Below are 21292 nucleotides of genomic sequence, written 5' to 3'. Positions count from 1 at the left end.
TCACCTCTGTAAGGCAAATATTATTCACAATAATAAAAACTCTAAAGGTGATGCTTTTTTCATTTCCTGCTTTGCCAGACGGCCAAGAGAAATAGCTTGGATGGTACATGGAACTGACCATTTTCTGTGACATCAGTTCTTACCTTGTTTTTAGATGTAGGCAATGTCTTCTTCATAGTTATTGTTGCTTCTACCTTTTCTCATTAGAGTATGGTACCAAGGTTTTTACACTAAGCTAGTGGTTTCAGGTAGGTTTTGTTCTCCTTGGGAAACCAGGTTCCAGCAGCAGGCAGCAGAGATGGCTATAGAGAAGACTTTTCTTTTTTGGGATTTAGATTCCTCTGAAAATTGCTGTCTGTGTTCATCTCACTCTAAGGTTTCATGGGAACAGTCTATAGAGAAACTGAGATTGAGGTCTGTGAAATGTTGCTGAGACACAGGATGATGTAATGTGCTCTTAGATTGGGCCTGTCCCCAGAAGCATGGCATTTTATATTTGTTGCTGTTGAATCCCAAGCCACAACTTGATATTGTCACTGTCACATCATTGCAGACTGTCACATCTCCTGTATAAACACTGTGAGTAGTTACTAGTGCACCTTCCATGAGGTAGAGCGAGTCAATCAGAACCCAGGTTCAGGGAACTGCTCAATTAGGGAACAATACCTTTCACTAATGAACAGGTTTTTATTTATAAGGGACGATTCATTATAGGATTCTTTAGAACAGTAGGGATTTCTTATATTATGTTTAAAAGAGTATCATATTTAGCTCAGTTTTATAATCTGTTCTAGGTGTAGCTCTGCATAACTTGTGGTGATTTCTGAGCCATAATTTCTGCTTATATAGGACTATGAGGTGAACTGGATGATATGAAAGAACATTTCCTATTTCCAAATTCCACAGTTCTGTTCAAGTGTAAGAAATTAGATTAATTCATCAGACTACATATATTGTTGAATTTAATAGATGTTTCCATGTGCAGTTGCTGGGGACACTATTGGATAAGGTCAGTCCTAGCCTTCAGGAAGTTCTAGTGAACTATTATACACTTGGCCTTCATAGAATACAGCTGGAGAATGTCCTCCTACCACAGTTGCATTGGGGTAACTATAAAAAATGGGGGTATAAGTTCTTTATAAATTTTGGGTATTAACTCTTTATCAGATGTATTGGCAAATATATTCTCCCATTCTGTGGGTTGTCTTTTTATTTTGTCAATGGTCTCTTTTGCTGTGAAAAAATATTATAGTTTGATGTAGTCCTATTTTTTTCTTTTGTTTTCCTTGCCTGGGGAGATATATCAGATAAAATATTGCTACAAGCAATGTCCAAGATTTTACTGCCTATGTTTTCTTCTAGGATTTTTATGGTTTGGGGTCTAATATTTAAGTCTTTAATCCATTTTTAACTTATTCTTGTGTGTGGTATAAAAGGTGGTCTATTTTCATTTCTTCACAGGTATCTGTCAAATTTTCCTAACACCATTTATTGAATAAACTCTTTCACTCCTTGTTTGTGCTTGCTTCTTCTGTCAAATATTAATTCACTGCTAAGGTGTGGGTTTATTTCTGGGCTCTCTACTCTATTCCATTGATGTATATGTCTGTTTTATATGCCAGTATCATGTTGTTTTGGTACTGTTTCATATTAGGTAGTATGATTCCTCCAACTTTATTTTTCTTTCTGAAGGTTGCTATTGCTATGTGGGCCTTTTGTGGTTCCATATATATTTTTGAAATATTTCTTTTAGTTCTGTGAAGTACAACATTGGAATCAATAGAAATTGCATTGAATCTATAGATTGCTCTGGGTAGCATAGACATTTTAATGATGTTAATTTGTCCTATCCATGAACACGGTGTGTGCTTCCACTTATTTGCATCTTCTTCAATTTCTTTCTTCAGTGTCTTATAATTATCTGAGTACAGGTCTTTTACATCCTGGTTATATTTATTCATAGATATTTTATTCTTTTTGATGTAATTGTGAATTGGATTGTTATCTTAATTCCTTTTCTGTTAGTTCATTATTGGTGTATAAAAATGCAATTGATTTCTGGATATTAATTTTGTATCCTAATACTTCGCTGAAATCATTTGTGAGTCCTAGTAGTTTCTTGGTGGAATTTTTGGGGTTCTCTATGTACAGTATTATGTTATCTAAAACTAAAGACAGTTTTACTTCTTCCTTTTTAATTTAGATGCCTTTTATTTCTTCTAACTCAACAGAAAAAAACAAACAATCCAATTAAAAAATGGGCAAAGGACCTGAATAGACACTTCTCCAAATAGGACCATGGCCAATAGATATATGAAAAGATGTTCAACGTCATTAATCATCAGAGAAATGCAAATTAACACCACAATGAGATATCACCTCACACCTGTCAGAATGGCTATCATTGATAAATCAACAAACAACAAGTATTGGCGAAGATGTGGAGAGAAGGGAATCCTTTTACATTGTTAGTGGGAATGCAGACTGGTGCAACCACTATGGAAAGCAGTATGGAGATATCCCAAAAATTAAAATTGGGTCTGCCTTTTAACCCCAGGATCCCACTTCTGGGAATATATCCAAAGAAACCCAAAATGCTAATTCAAAAGAACATAAGCACCCCTGTGTTCATTGCGGCATTAATTACAATCGCTAAGATATGGGAACCCTGACAACTGTCCATCAGTAGATGAGTGGACTACTGTCCATCAGTAGTGACCCTTAAAATAACTATGGGTCATTTATGCAATGGAATACTACTCAGCCATAAAAAGAAAATTTTACCCATTGTGACAACATGGATGGATCTGCAGAACATTACGCTGAGTAAAATAAGCCAGTCAGAGAAAGACAAATACCATATGATTTCACTTAGATATGAAATCTAATGAACAAACTGAACTAATAAGCAAAATAGAGATAGACTATAGATAGAGGTCTGATGACAGCTAACAGGCAGGGAGGTTAGGAGGGTAGGATCGAACAAAAAGGATAAAGGACTCATGGGCATGGACAACAGTGTGGTGACTGCAGGGGGGTGGGAGATATAAGGGGGTTACATGGTAATTGAAAAATACAATAAAAATTTAAAAATGGGGATGTTTTGTTCTTTTTTTCTGTGTAGCCATATGTTACCTACCTTTTGAGAAAAAGGAAGGATTTGTTGTCACCAGTATCTTTTGCTGAACACTAAGCTAAATTCTGAGGGACGATACAAATAAAAATCTTGCCTTTGAGATTGTTAAAATCTAGTGAAGGAGTCAAGAAAAATACAGAGAACACAAACAGCATACAGCAAATAGTTATTGTGTTAATTAGTAGCAGCTATATAGAGCTGTATGCAACTGCTGGAAAATGCTAGAACATTTGAGGTATTGAGAATCCAGGAGTTCCTCAGGGGTGACTGAAAAATGAATATGAGACAGATTTTGTAGCCTTTTCCCCTTCCTTCACTGAAACTGTGAAGAGGAAGTTGAAATTGACATTCCCCCCAAATAAATTTTTTGTTGTCTAGTCTAGTAGTTGGTAAATTATAGCTCGTAGGCCATATCCTGGCTAGCACTTGTTTGTAGAAAGTATTGTTGATACTCATCACACTCATTCACTTATGGGCTGTTCTTGGTGACTGCTTTCATGGTGTAATGACAGAATTGAGAAGTAGGGACAGAAAATTCATGCCCTGCAAAACCATTTACCATCTGGCCTTTTGTAGGAAGTTTGCTGACCCTTTTCCAGTTGCTTCTTCATGTGAACGTAAAGTAAACACATGTACACAAATACCCACAACTGATTCTCTGGTTAGGGTCTCACAGACTAACCAGTTTCAGTGGAGCTGGGTGTAAGCACATCTCTGCATTTGTTTCCAATTACTTTTATCTTTTTTAATGGAGCACTTAACAACTCACACCACTTTGCATCCTCTACTAAAGTTGTTTAATTTGTTATTTCGTTTAGGTGTATGTTTGCTGTCTTTTAAAAAAATATAGAAGTCCTGTATTTTGATTTCATTTTTTTTATCACAACAGTTTTAGCACTTTGCCTTCATGTGCTTTGGGAAGCTAAAAAGCAACTGAGTCCAAACTAACTCATTTTTGAAAATTTGTGTGACATTATACATGAATGTATAAATAAATATTATATATATACATATATATGTGTATATATATAATATATATATGCCTCATTGAAATGAAAATGTGTGTCACACACTATGTGCGAAGTTTTCTTTGGCTGCCTGCAGTTACAGGACTGTGCAAAATACTGAGCTTTCTTTGTTGCTTGTGTGCTGACTAATCAAAGAATTGATTTTCTGCCCTTTTACATTTTTAGAATCAAAAGGTTATTTTTTGAGTTGAACTTTTGCTCATATAATAATTTTCAAAGATTAATATGTTACACTCTTTCAAAAAGGAGATACAAAATGTATTTAATGAAACAAACAGAAATAACTCCCTTTTATATACAAGCAAAATGAAGATTTCTTTTAGCAGAAAATCAGTGAATTGCTTGTGAATGACACACTGACATTTTATGTAGTTTAAAACTGTTTTTGTGGTTCAGTATAGAAATAAACATTACTTTTGTATTACTTTGCATACTTTTAGCTAAAACATGGATTCGTTTATTCTACATTTTCTTTCAGAGTAGGTATTTTAAGGCTAGCTGAGTTATTTCCTTAATAATGATTGTAGAGTTTTTCAAAATTTTGTGTGATTTCTTTTAAAATGATGTGGGCAGTTCCATTTTCCTTTGATAACACATCTATGCTTATAAATATTTCACACACTTTCCACCACTCCTTTAATCCTTAACTATGCAAAATTTGCTCTTTTCTTAGAGAAATCAAATTTGGAGGAAACACTCCTGTTTCATTCCCCTTATGATTATTCATACTTTTTCAATATTCAGTTCCCTTCTTATCCATGCAGATGGTTTCTGGAGGCAGAGAAAACAGGTAGAGGGTGGGGAATATGAAGTATGACTTGACTTGTTTTAAGACCCTATCGGCCGAGATGTCTGCCTTAAAGGTCTTCTGGCCCATGTGTGGACTGATGGCTGAAAATGGGAATAAATTGCCACTGTGGGAATAGCTGTAGTCTCTGTCTTTGGTCTATGGAGAGGTTCTAGAGTCCAGACGGTTTATTGGAATCTAGATTCTCATTACTCAGGTGTGGTTCAAGGACCAGCAGAATCAACATCCCCTGGGAGCTGGTTAGAAATACAGAATCTCAGGTTCTGCTCCAGACCAGTGGAACTTGAATGTGTATTTCACTAGGGTCCCTACAGGATCCATGAGCACCTTAAATATTGGGAAACTCTAGTCTAGATCACTGGTTTCCCCAAATGACCAAGCATCAGAATCACCTTTGGAGCTGATAAGAACTCTAGAATCCTGGTTCCAGCCCCCTGAAATATTAATTTACTAGGTATGAGGTCATCCTGATGCCAAGACAGTTGTGGGAACCACTGGTTTGAAAGGAATCACCTCTTTTTAGAAAAGGGATGTTTGAGATTGCTGAGTGTGTGTATGGAGGTCCTCAGCTTGCTTTGGTCCACAGTCTACCCTGCTGTGAACTTCCCTTTCTCTGAGACTCCATCCAAGAGTGGACGTGCAGTTCTTAAAGAACCCATGGAGGTCTGCAGGCCACTGGAACAGTGTGCCAGCATCGTCTGCATCTCCAGCTGATGGGGATGCAGATTTGCAGGCAGTCTAGCTACATTGCCTCTATTCCTTCTATTCTAGTTCCCATGGAAACCGATTGCTGGGGGAGGGGGGAACTGGTCATGGTGCTATCTTTACCCTATTTTTGGCAATCTGAGGTCTGTTTCCATGGGAACCAGAAGGGAAAGGGGATGGTAGTAGAGTAGCTAGAAGGCTTTTAAATTTCAATGACAGCATTTGTCCTCACTATGAGAACCCTTTTGCCCAAGTTTATCACTAGGCCAGAGGCCAGTGTGGCTCTGAATGTAGCTGTGACTTATCTGTAGGGAAGGGTTGGGGAAGGAGGAGGGAAATGGTGCTTAAAATATCCTTGAAAATGCCAATTATTTTCTTTTCTTCCAGAAGCTATTTTTAGGTGTTGGTATAAGTTATTTAAATGTTTTCTTTAGCTATTATTTCTTGTATGGTTTTATTGAATATAATAACATGTTTTTCCTCAAAGGAAATGAAAAGATAAGTTATTTCAATAGGAATTATTTTTCTGATGTGGGGAATCCCTACAGTTGGTGCATGTGCAGTAAATATTAATGGTCTCCATGTGTTAGTGTGGGGATGAGGGCCTGGTAGAGTGAAACAGGGGTTAACTTAGGCCCTGCTAAGGTTGGGTGTTCTAGTTAGATGGGCCAGTTTTGGCTGTGTTAAAGAAACAGTGAAACATACTTGATGTTGACCTATTTAAGTAATTATTTGAAGATGAAAATATTTAATGTAACCAGGCTCTAGGTTTTAACTCTTTGAGTGTTCAGCCACAGAGTATTACTCACTGGACCCCCTTGAGATGCTATATTTTGCCCCCCTCAACTCTTTCTCTCACCTCTCTTACAGCTGATTGACTGAGCACGCCTTCCATATATTTCCCAGGGGTCTCACAATAATGTCGTATCTGCCCTCTTCCCTGTATATCATTACTTCCTTAACCATTTATTGAGGGTCTGTTAGATATTCTGGTGCCATGTGCATGTTTTCATGTACTTTCTCATTTAGTCATTATCACTCTCTTACGGTTATATTAATGCCTTATTTGACAGATGAAGAGACTGAAGCTCAGAGAGGTTGTGTAATCTCCCTGGGTATGGTGTGTGTGGGAGCTGCTTAGCAGAATTGTCATTCTAAGTGCTATTTGATTCCAGAGCAGTGCTGTCTGCTAAGCACAACCCTCCATGGAGTGAGCATCTGTTTCAGTGTCAAGGTGGATTGCAGAATGTCCCTGGCTGCAATAATTTGTCACCTAATGGGAGCTGATTTATCATTTTCTCCCACCAGGCAGCCCAAATAAACAGTCAGCTCCTTGCTCTTTGACACTAGTCTGGTGTATTTATATATGGGTATTTTCCTATTTCAAATGTATTTATTAACATATTTTTTTGAGTCAAAAAAGGCAAAATTTAGTTTTGATGATTACATGCTTCCTTTTGGAATATTTGGGGAACACTGGTCTAGAGAGAGTATTCTGGTGAAAAGCAGCAATAGCTTGCTTTCCTGTGAGGAACAAAGTCAAATCCTCATTCTTGCTGTTTGGGGGAACTTTTACTGCATTAGGCTGTAGGAAGTTGGGGGATGGGGACACACTGTTATACATTGTGCTAAAGTCTCCTCCTGCCTTCCATTCCCCTCTACCCAACTGTGCCTCCCTCCAGTCCTCAGGGCTTGCATCTGAAGAAGCTTGCTGAGGGCTCCACTGCAGAGCTGGGTTACTATGAGTCAGTTCCTTCTTGTTGACTCCAGGGGGGAAGAGGATAAATAAGGACTAGACTTTGAGAGGGAAAAAGGAAGAACTGAAAGAAGATGCTGTTTTAAATGCAGAGAAAGTTTGCCTGTCAGGCTGATGAGGCCCATGGTGTCCTTAGATCATGAAAGGCCTTGCAATCTGTGCACTTAACTTTGGCAAATGATGGGAACATGAACAGTGGTTTTAGGTTCCAAATTTGGTAGTTAAAATTCCTTCTTGCTGCCACAGCCCTGCAGTTGTCCAGGCATTCTCTTGCCCAGATCTGATGCCGACTGGATCTGTGGACATGTCAGGCAGATTCACTCAGCATCAGGGATACTGAGGCTGGCTTTAGTACACAATGTGGAATGAGACACTTTTCTGTAACTACTGATAAGTGCTTCTAAGCTGAGAAAACTCACAAGCACATGGCTTCAGGTACTGTAAGAGACTACTTCTGATGAATACTCTGGGCTTCTGGAGGGGACAGTTCTGTATTACAAGTGGGCATGTTTTCATCACTGTCTGGGCTGCTTGATGGGACACCCAGTATCTGTCTGTAGTGTTTTCCCCCCATGAATAACACTAGTTTGCTTTTCCTATACAAAAGTACATGCATAGCCTTTGTTACCAAGGCAGCGGAAATTGGTCTAATGAACTCTTTCTGCTTGGCTGGAGGCCTCCAGAACACACAGGGACTGGGTTTGTGTAGTCCTATTAGTAAATACTAGGCAGCCTTTACCCTGAATCCTCTGCTCCCTTCAACAGCCACTCTTCAGGGCAGATGCACTTTCATGGCCCTGCCTCATCGAACCTTTCAGGAAGATGTGAAACTCAGTGTTTTCCTAATATATGTGGAGTCAGGCGCTGCTTGTCAAGTGGCTTGGTGTGCTGGGGCCTCGTGCAGATGTAACGTTCATCACTGTGTGTAACATGTAACTGTACCACCGAGAGCTCATTTATCACACTCAGACTGTCCGCTGCTGATGATAGCAGCTCTGAGGCCAACCTCAGACAGTACCATTTTGTGTTACATTTTTCAGATGTCTGCTGAAATATTCATCTTAGATTTTTGTGATCCGATTAAATTGTTCCACCAATACTAACTAACTGGGCTAAATGAGTTCTGTTTCCACAATTTGATGTGTCTCAAATGAGGTCTTTAGTTCTCATATGAGAATCTGTGGTTTCTCTAAGTCATCATAGAATCTGTGATCTTCCTAGGATGATGTGTGTGTAATACAGTGCTTCTGCTTCTGGTTCTTTTAACTGAGAGAAACAGCATAGTAGTTGAGTGGAAGTTTAAGTTCTAAGAGGATATGGGATGGATTTGTACCTGTGTCTACTCTGCAGACAATGGGAACTTCCTTCTTTCTTCAGAGGTAAGCAGGACTTCTAAATTTCGTTGTAATAGGCATACTTAGTAAGGAGTCTCTCTGCTAGGGCACAAATTGCTAAACAGCCATGTGTGTTCATGCGTGTGTGACTCACAGTCATACCTACATTAAATTGAGCAATGATATCTACTGGCCACTGGTCAGAATTACTTAATCAAAATTTAGGTGTGCCCTGTGTGTTTTGATTAAATGGGCACAGATGTGGAGATGGTCTGGAGCTTTGTAAACAAGAGACATTTAGGAAGCCTTTGTTAATGCAAGTGATGAAAATATGCAGATCATTCATTTCTTATAGGGAACATCAGCTGTTTTATTGTTGATCATTTTTTTTATTAGCTTTAAAGTATTGGTGATTCTGTTCCAATACCTCCTGTTGTGTAGAGCAGCACTGGGGTTGGTAGGTGTCCTCTCTGTGCAGTTTCATTCTTGGGGCCTTGTGAAAGCTCACAAGTACATGTAAAGGGCTTAAAAAGTTAGCATTTTATCAAGGAAACAAACCAAATGAAAAAGGATGGAAGAAGGATTTCCTGCAAGGAAATATGAAACCTTAATTAAATTTATTGATTACTATCCATTGTTGTTTTTTAAGATTTGATATTTCAATATGAAAACATGAAAAAAAATTGATATCAAGAGGCTTCTTTTCCTTTTCAAGGCAAGGTTTTCTTTTTGTCATTTTTTCTTCTTGTATTTCAGACCAAATGCATCACTCACATGTTTTCTTTAATTTTGTATCCTTTTCCTTGTTTCTCTTTGTTATTAATTTTAGCTGATATAGAATGATTTTGAGCTTAGATTTTTATCTAATGAGAGCTTAAAAAGAAGACAAATCAACTGAGGGACTATGAGATAAAATGACCTGTTGTGTTCAATAAGGTCAGATAAGAAGTGAAAGAAGGTGGGTGGGGTATATTGTCAAAGATATAATTTATCTGTCATCAGCTGAGGTGAGTTGTAATCATTGTAGCTACTATTATTTCTTTAGCATTTATTAGAGACTAATGTTTTATATATTTTTCCTCATTAAGTGCACCATAATTCTATGAAGTAAATGTCCTTGTTACTTCCATTTTACAGATGAAGAAACTGAGGTTCACAGGAGTTATGTAACTGCCAAAAATCATACTTAGCCCAGAATGAGGTAAACCCAAGGTAGACTGACTGACTCAGAGCCTTTTATCCTCTGGCCTGCTTGTGTGTAAAGCTCTCATTTTTACTGTGTTTTCATTGGTGGTAGTGGGGGGGGGGGTGTCACTCCCTATGCTTCAGAATCCCAGCCCACATTTCCCACACGAAGTGCCCCACAAGGTTTGAGTGCCCTGTGCCCAGCAGCCTTGTATGTACTGTGCCCTTGGAACTTTGTGCATCTGATGCAGGACAGAAGTAGGTAAAGTGACAAGATGACCCAGCTTAAGCTCAGATGTGATTCAGTGTGTATAACCAGCATGTGTTGGGGAGATAACTGTATTCTGGTCTCCTTCATCAATGCCAAGGCTAGAAAGATTAGCAAGAAAAGGTGTTTATTAGGAAATACCTCCATAGACAGAGATGAGATAGGCACCATGGGGACAGGAGCTTTGTTTGTTTTGCTCATTGCTATCTCTCAGCACCTAAAATAATGCCCTGGTAGAGTAACAACCTCACAAATAGTTGAAATACTGAATGAGAAGATGCAGCTTCTGGGGCATTCTGAATGCCAGAGAGCAGAGAAAGTCATGGACAAGGCCCAGGTGTCCAAAGGAAGCCTGCTGGCAGCTGAGGCAGGGAGTGAGTTGGCATGGGGAGCTATGAATGAAGGTATTGGCAGAGCATACATTGATGGGTGATGAGGGCATTGGTGGGTGTGTGTGAGGAGGACAAAAATTGTTTCATATAAATAGCTCATCAACCCATATTCTCTTCTGCTGAGAATGCAAAGAATAAGATGACAGCTCCCTTTCTCTTCTTGCTTACACTTGTTAGCTCCCTGCATGACTCCCTTTTTCTTTGCCTGTCATGCCCATTGTAAGCTGATTTATCTGAGAAAAGCTGGGGTGGGGGCGAGTACTAGGTGGGGAGCACCTCACAGTCCAATTCCTGGTGTGGCCAGCCTGTCACACCAGGCTGTGAGAGGTAACCATTTCTCATTCAGCTGCCCTCTACTCAGCTGGTATCCATGGTTGAGGTGACTGTGAAGTGCTCAGACTAAGTCAGAACACTGCAGTGCATGTTCATTTGAGGACTGTGTGACCCTGTGCCAAGCCACTGAGTTTTCCTTGTCTTTTCTTTTCAGCATGTTGTTATAGGCTTGGCCCAATTTGGGCTTGGTAAAGTGGAAATAGTCTCAGTATTCTGTGATTCCCACTGACAGTCAGTACAAATGTACACTGTACCCCTTTCTCAACTTCTTCCTTTGGTCAATTTGCGGGTATGGGAGAACTTTGAGCTTGGGCCTAGACTGACACCTGGTTCTGGTCCCAGCTTTGCCTTCATCACGACAGTCACCTTTAACATGTTCCCTCTCCTGCCTGAGCCTCATTCTCCTCCTCCATCAAGTGAAGGGGTGGGATAGGTGGCCCCTATTGCTTCGTTTGCTTCTAGATAGTATAAGGAGATAGATTGTTATTGATTCAGTAGGGACAGTTATCCTACTTAGTTATTTTGGGGGAAAACTTTCTCCAATTTAGTATGAGTAGAACCTCACAGATTGTGGATCCTTCAGGACTTATTAAGTGTTATATTTGACAAGGTGACTTTTTAAAGGATATTCTAATATAATTGCCACTATTTTCTGTTTGTAGTTTGTGTGTGTATTTGAAACAAGTGTTTTAGACTTTGAACTTGCTTTACTGAAATGGTAACCTAAGTAACTGGACTCCATCAAGCTATGCAGGGCTCAGATGGCTTTCAGGTTGCATTTTAAAAGCTACAAATTGTTTTACACACTGAATCACAGAAATTAAAAGTAACTTGAAGAATCTGTAACATCCCAGAGCAACCTCCCCTGGTTGTAGGCAGCCAGTTTCTCTGACTTGTTCTTAGACTTGTGTTTATGTACAGATTTCCTGTACTTGTTTGCCATGTCCTTTTCATGCACATTTGTCCTGTCTCCCTTGATCAGAAACAGTGCCACAGGGGCACACTCAGACCAAAAGGGACCTTGGGTGCCCTTCTCACTTTACAGTGAGGAAAGGGGACCCTGACAGGCTGAAGAACTTGACCAACTCCTCTAAATGGGCCCCGGACCAGGGGAGGGATGCCTTGCCCAGTGTTCTCTGCCCCACTGCTGAAATGCAGGCAGGGACATGTTTTTCTAAAGTCCTGTTTTTTTGCTGTTAGGGAATCTTGAGACTAATTGGCACTTGCCAAGGTCAACCAGGGGCATCTAACTTGCACTGTGGCCCAAGACAAAACCATAAGTTTACTTAAAACATTATGAGATTTCTTTGTGATTACATGTTGCAATGCATTTAATGTGTGGACCAAGACAACTCTTCTTCCAGTGTGGCTCAGAGATACCAAAGTTTGGACACCCCTGGGAGAAACTCATGTGGAAAAGTATGATGTCTCTCTCTCTCAGAGTGACACCTGATTTAAGCTCTGGTCAGAAATAGATCCTTGGGTTTTTTTTCCACTTTTTCTCAGATCTGTTCATTGCCACTTTGAACTTAAATGAACCAGACCATAGTTGAGATTTTTAATTTTTTTTTTGGTAAGCAGTGCAGTACAAGTCTTAATATTTTAATTTTTATGTTTTTTGTAATATGTATTTTTAATTAGATGTATTTTAAATATATTTTATTTATTATGCTATTACAGTTCCAATTCCCCCTCTTTATTTTCCCCCACCCTGCACACCCTCCCCATCCACATTCTCCCCTTTAGTTCATGTCCATGGGTCATACATATAAGTTCTTTGGCTTCTACATTTCGTATACTATTCTTAAACTCCCCCTGTCTATCTTCTACCTACCATTTATGCTACTTATTCTATGTACCTTTCCTCCCTGTCTTCCCCTTCCACTTCCTGGCTGACAACCGTCCATGTGATTTCCATTTCTGTGATTCTGTTCCTGCTCTAGTTGTTTGCTGAGTTTGTTTTTGTTTTTGTTTTAGGTTTGATAATAACTGTGAGTTTGTTGTCATTTTACTATTCATATTTTTTATCTTCTTTTTCTTAGATAAGTCCCTTTAACATTTCATATAATAGGGGCTTGGTGATGATGAATGCCTTTAACTTGACCTTATCTGGGAAGCACTTTATCTGCCCTTCCATTCTAAATGAAAGCTTTGCTGGATAGAGCGATCTTGGATGTAGGTCCTTGCCTTTCATGACTTGGAATACTTTTTTCCAGCTCCTTCTTGCCTGTATGGTTTCATTTGAGAAACCAGCTGACAGTTTTATGGACACTTACATATACTTATATATATAAGTATATTTTCCTTTATTTCAATTTGCATAGCCTTCACTTCCTCCTCTTTTTTGCAACAATACTCAACCATTTCTGTGAGCATCCTGATTACTTGTGTTTTAAACTTTGCATCTGATATGTTGGCAATCTCTTCATCTCTTAGTTCTATTTTTGGAGCTTTGATCTGTTCTTTCATTTGGGCCATATTTTTTGTCTCTGGGTGCCAGTTACATTTTAAGGGGTGGAGCCTTAGGTATTTGCCAGGTGGGGCAACCCACTTTGCTGCATTGTGTCATGTATGTGGGGGAAGGATACTAGAGGGAAGAATGCTGTTTGCTCTGCTCTCAGGTGGCTTTCAGTCACTTCCCCTGCTACCCACAAGCAAATTGGATCCTTCTGGTTTTCATTCCCAGGTGGATGGGCTTGTGTACCTTTTAGGACCCTGTGGGTCTCTCCAACGGATTCTCCTGTGAGGCTGGAAGTTTCTCCCATTTTCCCAACCTGCACAGGGTTTTACAACTAGAGGTTTTGAGACTTTATTTCTCTGTGCTGGAATCCTAGATTGTGTGGTACATCTCACTCCCTAGTTGTTCCTCCCAGTTTATCCTCACACAAATGTGAGCCCACCCAGTCAACCAGCCACTGCTTTGACCACCAGATCTTTCTGCTGCTGCCTCGACACATGTCCTCTGTGCCCCATCTGCCTGTCTCCAACCCTCCTGCCTGTCTGAATGAATATTTCTTCTTTAATTCCTTGGTTGCCAGACTTCCATTCAGTTTGATTTTTTGGCAGTTCTGGTTATTTTTTGTTTTTAGATTTGTTCTTGTCCTTTTGGTTGGGCAAGGAGGCAAACTATATCTGAACTTCTTAATAATTAAAGTACTTTACTAATATATAAAGTCTTCCTAATAGTTAGTCTGTATTAGTGATATTTTACTTTATTACCTTATTTTACATTTACTGCATTAAGAGGGTTTTCATTGAGGATTTCTTTCTGTTATATGCTGTTTGCTTAAATTCTTTTGCTTTTTAACCTAGTTTGATGGTGAAAAAAAGAAATAGGGCTACATTTTATAAAAATTGGTCACAAATTGATTAAGATGAAGTGGTAATAATGGATAAAAGATTCCTTTTCTCTGGATATTTACACTTGGGATTCCATTTTAAAAGTCTGGCTTTTTGAGCTTCTGCCATTCTTATTGTTAATGTTACTTGTGTAATATAATAATTTGAAATATCTGAAAGTATTTTGTAAAGTGTTATTATTATGTAATATATATGAAATAGTTTGTAGATTAAATTTGCTTTTCCTTCACATTTTTAAAAAAAATCAATATGGGCCTTTGTTTCCCCCTTAAGAGTAATTTTTTTTAAACCTCTCAACCCTAGATTTTTCTAGAGTGCTATGGGCAGTGGACCTGAACCTCAGACCTCATTTGTAAGACCTCTGGAATGAACTTGGGCAATGGGCTTCTTCAGGGTGTATATGAACTAAGCATAACCAGGGGAAAGATATTGAAAGGTTGTATGACATTTGTAGCTGTTCTTAGAGAAGCTATGAGCAGTCAGTGCTGTGTTGTCTTGTCTTGTCCTCCCACACTTTCACAGACTTTCAGAAAAATGGGCTGCAGCTGCCCCTTCCCCAGAGCTCTCCTAGTGCCTACAGTGTGGTCATCAGCACAGCTTTCTGTGGCTTTTATTTTGTCCTTTTTGGCTTCTGTGAGTCTACTAAATTTAAGGTTCCTACAGGTCACCAGGAAAATGATCTCTTTCTTTTTAATTTCAGCAAAGGAAGAGGTAAAGCGCAGAGAGCAGCAGATCAGACCACATGAAGCTCCACTGGAGCACCTGAGAGCTGTGAAGGATGGTGGCTGTCGAGCTGCTGAGGAGGCCCTTGCTCTAAGGTGGGAAAGCAGGTCTTAGCAGCACAGATCCCATCACTCCCTGCTCATCATGGACTCTACCCTCTGGCTGGATGGCTGATGTGACTGTGTGCCCTAATTGTGCATGCTGCTGGACTGGGTGCCATCCCAGGTACCACCTGCTCTGTGGGAGCAGGGCAGGTGGGCATCAGATGCTACCAAAAGCCGGACGGGACAAAGCAATGGACTCCGACAAGCTAAGATGGAAGTGACCTGAGGCTTCACCCAGGCAGTTTCCTCTTGACAGGACAGCTTGAGTCAGAGCACAGGTTTGTCTGGGGAGCAGTATGCAGGAAGCTGGTTTTCAGGCCACAAATGCTTTCACAGGTGAGAATTCTCTACATTTAAATGCAAATTTTATTTTGACTCTTAATTGACAGGTGATAAAATGTCAAACAATTGTAGAAATTAAAGGTACATTTGCACTGATGAACTAAAGGCCATACAGAGTCAAGGGCTCAGGCTGCCATGGTTACTGATTTTGACAAAATAATAGCATGTTTTCTTTCTCTCTAAATAAGAATTCAAAAAAAGCATTTAGCATTTTATGATTCTGCTTTTGTTGAGTAATAGAGCACACACATGTCTTGCAAGTCATTATTCTTTAAAGGAATCTGTCACTAATAGAGCAATGTATAGGGGATTTGTTTTTCTTTGCAGACTGGGAAGACTCTTGAGTAAAGTTATTGCTGATGAATAACCTCTCCCTCCCCATCTTTAGTTTTCTCAGATTTATTCATGTGTGAATGGTGGTGAGGTGGCAACTCTGCTGAACTAACCTTGCAGTGAAGATCTTCTCCTATAAATGGGCTCACACAGAAGCCTGGCATCACTACTTAACAATGACTTACCCCCTGGCTGCCACTTTGAAGATTTTGCGGGGAACCTCTTAGTCTGGGTGGTGCCTCAGAAATATGGGCCAAGACACAGGGGCTTTTGAATTTGGGTTCTGGTTCTTTGTCTAGTTTGCTTAACATGCCAGGAAGCTGCTTAATTATTCTGGGCTTCTGGCTCCTCATTTATAAAATGGGTCTGTGAAGTTGAAGAATCTCATGGAATTCAGAGAAAATATTTTTACATAAAAGTTTTGTTTTTGTTTTTGAAGGAAAGATAGTAGAATAATCACAAGAAGTGACTTACTGAGTGTTATCACAAGAAGCGGTCCTGTGAATCTTAAATGTTTGTATCTGTTCACATTTTGTGGAGAGAGAAGATGAGGTTGTTGGAGTGCCTGGAGAGAGGTTGTGGCTTAGGTTTGAGAGTCACACAGACTTGGACTGGACTTTGCCTCCTTCACTGACTAGAGCTGTGCACCTGGACAGTCATCGGGCTCCTCTCCATTTTCCTTTGCTCATTTATAAGTCAAGATGGTTGTGTGTGCAGCTCTCATGATGCTGCTCTGAGGAAAAATGAGACAACATAAATAAGATGCAGTACACATATCTTGATCCTTTTCAGGCTGATGTGGAGTCATAGTATTGAGCCAGTTTGCCTGGTCCAGGCCTTGATCCTCCTTGTGCTCAGACTTTTGAGCAGACTCCTTAGATCTCTCAGCATCTGCAACTATAACATGGGAGCCTCCACCTTGAAGGCTTGGGAAGGTCCTCCTAGAGTGGTCATAGCCCACTGAAAAATGAGTGAAAGAGCTATTTAAATATAGATTCAAAATAACACACATGATTGAGCTCTCTAGAACTGTTTTCAGACTTCCAGCCTGACTGGCTCAAAACCATACCCTTCTATCTTCCCTTAATGGGCATATTTCAATTGTTTCAGTCACATGTGCTGTTCTTTAATAGAATGTCTCCTCCTCTCTAGGCAGAGGGTGACCTGCTTGGCTGTGACACAGAATACCTCTGTGAAGTGGCCAGGTGTACCACCCTTCATACTCTTCTTCCCCATTTGCCAGGATAGTGCTGGGAGGAGATTATCCAGGAAGTGCATGCAAATAAGCTTATAGAAGCAGTTCTGAGAGGAAGAGGAAGCAAGAAAAGAAAAGGAAGAGAGGCTGGACAAAAAATACCTGAGGAAGAGTGGCACATGGTTCAAAATGTAGACTAGCCCAGAGGTGGGTTTCTAGGTACACTTTCTTCATCCTTCTGAGACTGGTGCTGGTCTGTTGTGGCTCATGCTTAGACATTGTGTCCAGTCTTCATCACTCATTGAGATGCTCTGCAGCTTCTCTGTCCTGGGGGAAAGTAATTCTCCACCCCATCAGGATCCCAGGCTGGCCTGAATCAGAAGGTACAGTAGACTTTGAGTAATGAAAACCCTTAGGTTCTGCCTGGAGAATTCTTAGTAGTTAGGATAATGCCTGGCACATTAATCAAGGCCCAAGTAAGTGGAAGCTGTTATTATGGCTATTACTGCCTGGGTTGTGGGTTATGCACAGGATCCCATGTCACCTCCTTACACACTCATACAGGAGAAGCATCCTCACTAAAAAGTTAGTTCAGCCACCCTCTTGAAGCTACTCCCTGGCTCATATTTTCTTATCTTCTTTTAACTCATAGTTTTCCTAAGAACTCTGTTTTCTTACAAATTTGGCCCCCTCAGTTGCATCAGCCTATCTGAATAATAATCATACTAGTGGTATTATTTACTAGTAGTAAAATGATAACTGTGGCTAATATTTTAGAGAATTTACTGTATGCTTTAGCTGTGTTACCTCTGTCAGTCTATACTACAACTCTGATGCCACTGTTAGTGTTCTGGTGTTCCTGGTGTGCAGGGGCACATTCAGAGTAGCCAGGAATTAGATTGAGCCTTTCCAAATCTTCTAGCACTGTGTGTGACTTCAGTTGCACATAGGGGTCACCTGAGGAACTTTACCACTGCCCGGGTCTCACTCTCAGAGATTGGGATTTAATTGGACTCTGCATCACCTAACCCTGCTAAATCAGGACCTGCATCCTAACAAGATCCCAGGTGCTTGGTGCACATAAAAGTCTGGGAAGTAGTGAGAGCCAGCACTGTACAGAGAGTGGTGTTTAGAGGTGAGGGATGAGTTGGGAGAATCAGTTCTTCAGAAGCAGAGCTGACTTGTCCCATTCCTGCAGGATGGATGATTGGATTAACAAATCTGCCCATTCTTAAGGAAACTGTCAAGTGTTGATTGTTAGTTATCAGAGCTGGGCACAGTAACTATAGTGGGACAATGTTTTTAGCTTCCCAATATCTCTAGAAAATAACCAGTGGTAAAATAAAGGAGCTAGAAGTACCCAGCCTTCTTTGGAGGTGGGTCCCAGTAGACTGCTCATCATTTTTATTCTTTGCCTGTTCTCATCTTTCTTTGCCCACATAGTTGGTAAAAGTTACTTATGATGTAGGATGAAAGAACTGACCTTCTGTCCTGCCCAAGCAGCTAGCTAAAACTGTAGCTTTAGATGGAGGTGAGGAGGAGGCTGGTGCCCACCCCCTTAGTTGGTTTGCTATATGTATGTTTATTGACTATAGTTTTTTTCTATCCTAGGGCAACTAATGATGCTTATATTTTAGTTTTTTTTTAATTGAAGAAAGACTGATTTTGCTCATTCTATAAGTTAATGGAAAGGAGGCTTGCTTTAGATATCTTAAATGATGAAGGGGTTAAGGCATTTTTCCTTGGCTTTAATTCTTGTTTTAGAGCAAGACAAAAATGCTACCATACAGTTAACCATACCTACCCTTAAACAAATTTGCCATTTTATATTTTATGTTTTAGTTCTCATGGTGGGGGTTGTTAAGATTCCTATTTAGTAAGGATTTAGGACTGCAGCCTGGTCGGGAGAGAAGGTTGGGAGACCCGTGTAAAGCTGTGTTTGCCTGGCAAGCCCACTGTTTGTTTGGAGTGTGTGAAATTACCTTGATGGGTGGTGGGAGCTTAGAAGACCCCTCTCCCCAAGACACTGCTGGCCCACCCATGTGGTTAGACATTGCCTCTTAAGTCCCTCTTCCTCTGTGAGATATGACCACATTGGATACATATCGCAAATTCAACTTCCCAATTATGATTTTATTAGGTTAATTGTTGCATAAAAGAATTTATACATTGTATTTAAATTTTACAGTGCATGTAATTAAAAAATAATTTTAATCATTTAGATACTGTTTTGTAACCAAAAACTTAATATTTCCTTTCATGTGCTTTCCAAATTTTCTTACGAGCAGGGTCCCTTTATGCAACAATTACCCATATACAGTCCTGCCATATGAAGCTTTGCACTATTAGCATTTTGACCTGTGTCCTTTCAATAGTTTTCCTGTGCAAATTTTTTTCTTACAGAACTGTGTGATAATATATATTCAATTTTATAACCTAATCATTTCCTTCTAAACATTTATTATGAGCATTTTCTTTTAAATATGATTTAAAATCACATCATAGTACTCTTTTATGTATGTGTTCTTAAATTTTAAAAGTGTGTTCTTATTGTTGGGTATTGCAGTTTTTCTCCTTATAAATAATGCTTTGATGAACACCTTTGTGCAAAAAATTATTCTGTATATGGGGTAATTTCCTTCTGTATATTAGGATAAAATACTAGAAACAGAATTATTAAGCCCAAGGATATGAACTTTATTAAAATTTATGGTTGAATTTCCAAAGGGTTTGGTTGATCCTAGCTTCCGAGACTTTGCTGAGCTCAATTTCTTCCAATTGCCTGTTCACTGTTGCTGTGGCCTGTCCCTGCCATTCAACTGTAAGGTGGAGATGCTCTGCCTTCCCTGCAGGGTGTCATGAGATTGATTCATGTTTGTGGAACTTTTTGCAGCACACTGCTGTAAAGGCAACCTGAGTGCCACAGTTATGATGACACTGCTAATATTTTATTTGGGCAAAGGAGCACTCAGGCATCCTAACTTTACTGTTTTTGTTCTTTCAGGCAGTCTTTCTACATGGCAATGATGTAGATAGATAGACTCCAGCAAGATAAGACTCTTGTAAAAAGAAACACTCAGTGCCTCTGGGAAGATAGAAATGGATATCCTTCCAGGATATGCCAGTAAGGCCTTCATTGAAGTGTCCTAATAGTGATGGAGATTTCATCTGAAGTTTACTGTACTTGTCAGTGACTTAGAACACACCCTGCCTAGGTTATCACTATGTATACCCAAAAGAAGATTTGGGGTTTGAGGTTCTACCTCCTCCCCACCCCCAATGCAACCCTTAGATATTGTAAAAGTTTTACTCACTTGTCTTAAGTTCTCTGAATCATTTCATTAAATGTTAAAAAAAATTAACCTTGGATAACTAGGTAAATAACCAAATTCCTGTAGAATTTGCAGATATTTCTTGTGAAAAAAATAATCAGATCTAATTGTTAAATAAATTAAGGTTATTTCACTCATAAATGAAAAAGATGAGAGTTAGGTATGTGAAAGGGAGCTATTTTGTAGATGATGGTGACCAGGTTTACTTAGCCATTTATGATCAGAAAGGGAAAAACACTTAAATTGAGATGTCAGATGCCTATTTTCCCTCCATGGAATTCTTTCACACTAGCAGGAGTGCAGGGACCCTGCATTGGGTGGATGTGGCCCCACCTGGACACGCAACTAGAGCTGCACTGTTCCCAGGGCTGTGAAAAGCCGGGAAGGATCCTGGGTCACTTCCTTCCCACCACCCAGACCCTTTAGCTTATTACCCATCCCTTCAAGGTCACACCCCTGTGCTGACCCATAAATGACCTTAGGCCACACTTTCCAAAGTTGCTGGGAGAACACTTGTTTTAGGACATACTGAAGGATGTTTTTCAGCAAAAAGGGTGGGGTAGATTTATGACCAAATTCTGGAAGAAGGAATTTATATCAATTTATTTACTCTAGAACTTTATAGATTTTAGTATGAGACTGTAATATGAAGGTCTTTGACAGGTAAGATTGGCAGCATTTCCCAAATGTTAAGACCTGGAAGGCTTTTTAGAAACAAAAGCATTGAAGGATAGCTCTCCACAGCACATGCTGCTAGTCTGTGATGTGGGCTTTCTCTCTACACTTCAGGTGTCCCTGTCCTGCCTGCACTGATGCAGCTGGCCTACACTGGATAATGTGTAGGCCAGCTAATGGGGCTGCATACACTGAGCATGTGTTCACAGAGCTCTTGCCAGACGTGTGTGAAGTGCTGCAGCAGAAAATAATGTTACGAGGCAGTCTGTCTTCCTGCCCTCTC

The 21292-nt window shown here is 39.8% G+C and overlaps 1 protein-coding gene across 3 annotated transcripts in view; it reads left to right on the top strand.

Annotated features, from left to right (window-relative positions):
- Positions 1–21292, top strand: part of LDLRAD4 (low density lipoprotein receptor class A domain containing 4) — a 597995-nt gene that overhangs the window by 187916 nt on the left and 388787 nt on the right. For all 3 annotated transcript variants that reach the window (XM_045850254.1, XM_045850255.1, XM_045850253.1), the window contains exon 3: positions 15006–15468. In XM_045850254.1, coding sequence (XP_045706210.1) covers positions 15429–15468 — 40 coding nt within the window. In that variant the 5' untranslated portion in view covers positions 15006–15428. The remainder of the gene's footprint in view (positions 1–15005; positions 15469–21292) is intronic.

Source organism: Phyllostomus hastatus, unplaced genomic scaffold (assembly GCF_019186645.2).
Source record: "Phyllostomus hastatus isolate PE091 unplaced genomic scaffold, TTU_PhHast_1.1 phas_contig_80, whole genome shotgun sequence".
Taxonomy (NCBI): domain Eukaryota; kingdom Metazoa; phylum Chordata; class Mammalia; order Chiroptera; family Phyllostomidae; genus Phyllostomus; species Phyllostomus hastatus.
Note: the sequence above shows the minus strand (reverse complement) of the source record. Positions and strands in the feature narration are given on the sequence as shown.